At 44.4% G+C, this 4397-nt stretch overlaps 1 protein-coding gene across 1 annotated transcript in view; it reads left to right on the top strand.

Annotated features, from left to right (window-relative positions):
• T265_07101 (hypothetical protein) overlaps positions 1-709 on the top strand; it is a gene marked incomplete at both ends in the record, with an annotated part of 7558 nt that extends 6849 nt beyond the window's left edge. The window contains one exon of the mRNA XM_009172544.1: positions 694-709. Coding sequence (XP_009170808.1) covers positions 694-709 — 16 coding nt within the window. The remainder of the gene's footprint in view (positions 1-693) is intronic.
• Between the last annotated feature and the right edge of the window lie 3688 nt (positions 710-4397).

Here is a 4397-nt window from a genome sequence, read left to right as displayed (position 1 = left end):
GCACTCACCCAGTAAATTGAACAATAACTAATGAAAAATGATTGATTTAAATCGATACCTGGACGAGACTAACGTCACCTTCAGAGGGGTTCGAACCTGTAAGTTCAGTTGATGTAAAAGGACAAATAACGCTGTTTTTGTAGATCCTCATCACCGACGTCTACAGAGGGAGGACTCATAAACTCCGAATTCGGGGCCACAACAGCAATCGGTGAAATTATCATGTATGTGGCTGTTTCCGAATGCTGTTCAACCAAATCGACGAGCACTGAGGAGTCACGATCAACCTCCCTCTTTCAGCGGAATTGTTTTTTATCATGGATAGGACAGCCGAAGTTGTGCACTTTGAGGCGATTCAAAACCATTACGATAGGCATTTGAAAGTTGATTAGCCATGCTCATGGTTTCTGCCACAGGCCTGAGCAATAAAAACCCGTGTTTTGCAAAAATTCAAACAGGGACGCTCTAGACAGGATTCTCCTTATAAGGATGATACGGTTTTATAAACTTGTTCCTTTTTAACTTAGTTCCCAGGCAATTTATTTCGTAACTTCGCAGTCATTGCTGACAGGAATCAAATGGCACTTTGTTTGAGCTTTTGTGAGACCCCCTCTGTTTTCGGGACAGTAGAAAAGAAGTAACCAATCAAAGCATATCCACATTGCACTGATTTCTACCTAACTTCACGTCTAGCTTTACTCTGAGTTGAAAACGACCCAAATGCGATCGAATGCACGATTTTCTGAATTTCATTTTGCCAGCTCTGGGCGGAATCGGTACAGGCCTACTCTTAGTCGGTTATGTTGGATGCAGTCAAATCGCCGTCGTGATCATCTTTGCGATCGCGATCGGATTGATGGGCGCTGCCAGTTCAGGATACGTTTCAAATGCAGTGGATTTGGCTCCGCAGTTTTCTGGTAAGTTCAGTGGCCTGCATCGTTTTGCGCCGCTTTTATACATTCAGTACTTGTATTGGACGAGATCAGCTGATTCGCACGCTCATCGGATTTCCGGTTTGGCTAAGTGCATCAGACTATCAAGCGGCTATCCAGACTCCGGTTCATGGTATTAAGGAAGCATCTAGAAGGCTGTGGTCCACAACAGTTTTGATTTCCGGTTGGCTAAGTGCATCAGACTATCAAGCGGCTATCCAGACTCCGGTTCATGGTATTAAGGAAGCATCTAGAAGGCTGTGGTCCACAACAGTTTTCAGATAATGGTATTTCGCGAAATTGAGGCGCTTTAATCATGGTGAGATTATTGGAATATTGGATGAGACGGGCTGAGATGGCTCAGTCATTAGAGCGCGAATCACCTGACCAGAAGGTCCGTGGTTCCACCACTCTTTTTTTGTCAAAAACAGTGGTTTTATAACGAATATCGTAGCGAATGAAACATGAGGCGGTCCAGTGCAACACATTCAGTCACTCGAGAACATCACAAAGGAGAGATTCAGCTGGGTTCCAGGTGAGTCTCTCGCAAAACCAAATTAGTTTGCAAATGAGTGTATATTCGCTAATTTCATGCAATTTGTTTTCAAGTAGAACATAAGGTTGACGGAAATCCGGGGACTGCGCCTACCTGATGAGCCCCAAAAAGGGCGAAACCGGTCGTGGGCTGTCGACGGATTTTCAGCAATCTTATAAGTAGTACATTACAAAGACACAATTCGAAAGCGTTCATACAGTGATTCGATCTCGAGGCGACGAAAAGGAAGTCCAAGATGTTAACCCCAAGTGTTTATTTCAGACTTTACAAATACGCCTTGCTATAGTTTCTGAATCTTGTTTCCCCTCATTCAGGTGTTATCATTTCTCTGACAAACACTGTCGCCACCCTGCCTGGAATATTTGGCCCAATGCTTGTCGGTTACGTGACCAGAGACAGTGTGAGTTGTAAAGGTGGTCGGTCTATCCTTTATTTCTGCCTATACATTTTTATTTGTTCAGTTCAGTTATCAAACTAAATCTAGGCGGTTTCGAACTAGCTTATACGGAGGCTGATAGTTTCCTTTATTGTGACTGTCAGGGTCACTTCCGCCCCTATTTTAGGACCCGGTTTTCCTACAAAATCGAATCAGGCTCCATGAATAATGGAACGGGGATACTGAAAACGGAAACCTCAAGGTCTAAACAAAACCTTCCTTAGATGTGGGTGGAAAGGCTACGTGCGGCTGGATTAATTCGTTGCCGGTTGGCTGCAGAAGTCATTCATCATTTAGGTTGCAGACGAGAAGTGGTCAGAAAGTCCCTTAGATGAGTCAGATCTATATATAGTCAGTCTATATATGGGCTTTTAGAATATAAAAAGCAAACTGGCATACACATGACTCTACTTCGATAATTTGATGCGATTCGGGTTCAAGTAGAACGGAAACTCGGGGACTGTGCCAACAGTTGAGAAGGCCCTTCAAATAAGGGCAAGTCGACCGTCATCTTGTTAGTAAAAGAATGCATACATTCGGTTTATTCAAGGTGAGCTACAAGTGATGTGCTATCACAGCCAGAAATGGTGTTCGTTAAAACAATCGAATAGGAACCGCCGGACCTGGTAAAGAAAGCCCCTTCTGAAGAAAGGTCTTTTATTGAAAGTGTTGTGACTTACTGAACGGTAGTGCAACTCTGTATCCGTCCCCTGGCTTCCCGCTCCGCCAATATGGTATATCAAAAGGCACGGTAACTCTACACAGCCCTTTATGGAGAAAAAGGAGAATTGTTACAACTGCATTTATAAAGCAAGCACAGGGCGTTCCACAAGGTCGTGCTAGAATCAGCGTGAGGGGGCGAGAAGCGTCGAGTCAAGGATGCTCGACTCGGATTGGCTGGCGTTCTGACCAACCAGGTCATGCCTTCGTTCGGTCCGTGTGCTGCACGTGACTCATCCGTCCAAATGATGTGATGTTCGGTTGCATTATGATTTATTAAAATTTTGATGCAACCCCGCACTACTGTTCCCATCTCAAGTGTTAGGAAACTGTTTTCCCAGTCACCTTCCAATGTGCTAACATATTTCTGAAAACAAAAACTCCACAGTTCCTTATATGGCTCAAGTTAACTCAGCCACGGATTATCGAAGTTGCTTAAATTTGCGGCTCCCTTGCATGCATCAACCTAGTCCTAAAGTAGTGACCCTTTGAAGCACATTTGTAGGTATCTGACATATCCGTTGAAATCGCTGAATAAAAAAAACAAATGTCGTTTTTTTAGCTTCGTGTTGTCTCAGTCGCGGACAGGCAAGCGTCTTGACTGCACCGAGTAGCCCCTCCGACTGATGAGAGCAGATGACTTTGGCAAGAACATCATCCGAACATCATCACAGTGCGAAAATTCCATCAAAATTGTTGTGAAGCCCCACTCGTGTTCAGAGTACCTCTCGGTGTTTTCACGATAGAAGAAAACTGCCTCCGATCATTCCTTCGTCCACAATGGCTGAAAGCCATGCACATGGATATGACATGTACCCGTGTCCCTGAGTAGTTACATCACATGAATGCTCTTTCAACGCCCTCATAAAGGGGCATCCCTGTGTCTCATTGAGAATGAGAGTGCGAGTTCAGATGGCCTTGTCAATACCTCTTCGTCTGGATCAGACTGACCTAGAACAGAAACAACCAATCGAATGAATGGACCAAGACCCGCCAGCCGAATAAAAATCAATGGTAATCGATCAAATTATTCGACCTTTAAGAGCCATATGAGGCTAGCATGGGATCTCTTGACCGCATGACTGCCAGTGTCTGTAACTAACACTTGTAAAAACAATGTTTACGTCTGTAAGTCTGCGCGTCAATGTCTTGTGGAGTGGAGTGGTCAAAATCCAAGATCAAGTCGCCTTTTGAAATCTTGACGGGGCAAAAAGTGAACTATTAATGACACAGTGCTGACCATGTCGGAATGCATTCAGGCATCCGTTTGGATAGCTGCCTCGTTGTTCAATCGAAGCACGTGCCTCCACAGAAGCAGTTTAATCGCTAAAAAATGTGGTCAGACAAGGAAGCCTGCCTTTAGGTGTTATCTGACAGGTGGGTGCTGAAGGCCACTGTTGTAATAAGAAACAAACACCGTAGCTCCCAGATCGTTCCTCTTTGGAATAGTTTTAATCCATTCGTCTAAATGAAGCGGAACATGGTCCTCTAACCGAGAGTTCTCATGTTCAAATTTGTTTGCCGCTTACTCTATCTAGTCGAGTTTAGATAACTGGAGAATCATCTATGGCGTGGCTACCAGTCTGGCTTGGTTCGGAGCAGTTTTCAATCTGTTTATGACCAGTGGCAGAAGACAATCTTGGGCCGACCTCGGGCGTCCCGGAGAGCGAAACAAACCAGAATGAATAGTATACATGCCGAAGCCCTGATTCGAACTCAGGCAAGAACAAGTTCAATCAAAGAAAATTACAAA

The sequence above is a fragment of the Opisthorchis viverrini genome, assembly GCF_000715545.1.
Source record: "Opisthorchis viverrini unplaced genomic scaffold opera_v5_161, whole genome shotgun sequence".
In the NCBI taxonomy this organism is placed as follows: Eukaryota; Metazoa; Platyhelminthes; class Trematoda; order Opisthorchiida; family Opisthorchiidae; genus Opisthorchis; species Opisthorchis viverrini.
The sequence above is the reverse complement of the archived record's forward strand: the minus strand, read 5'-3'. Positions and strand labels throughout refer to the sequence as shown.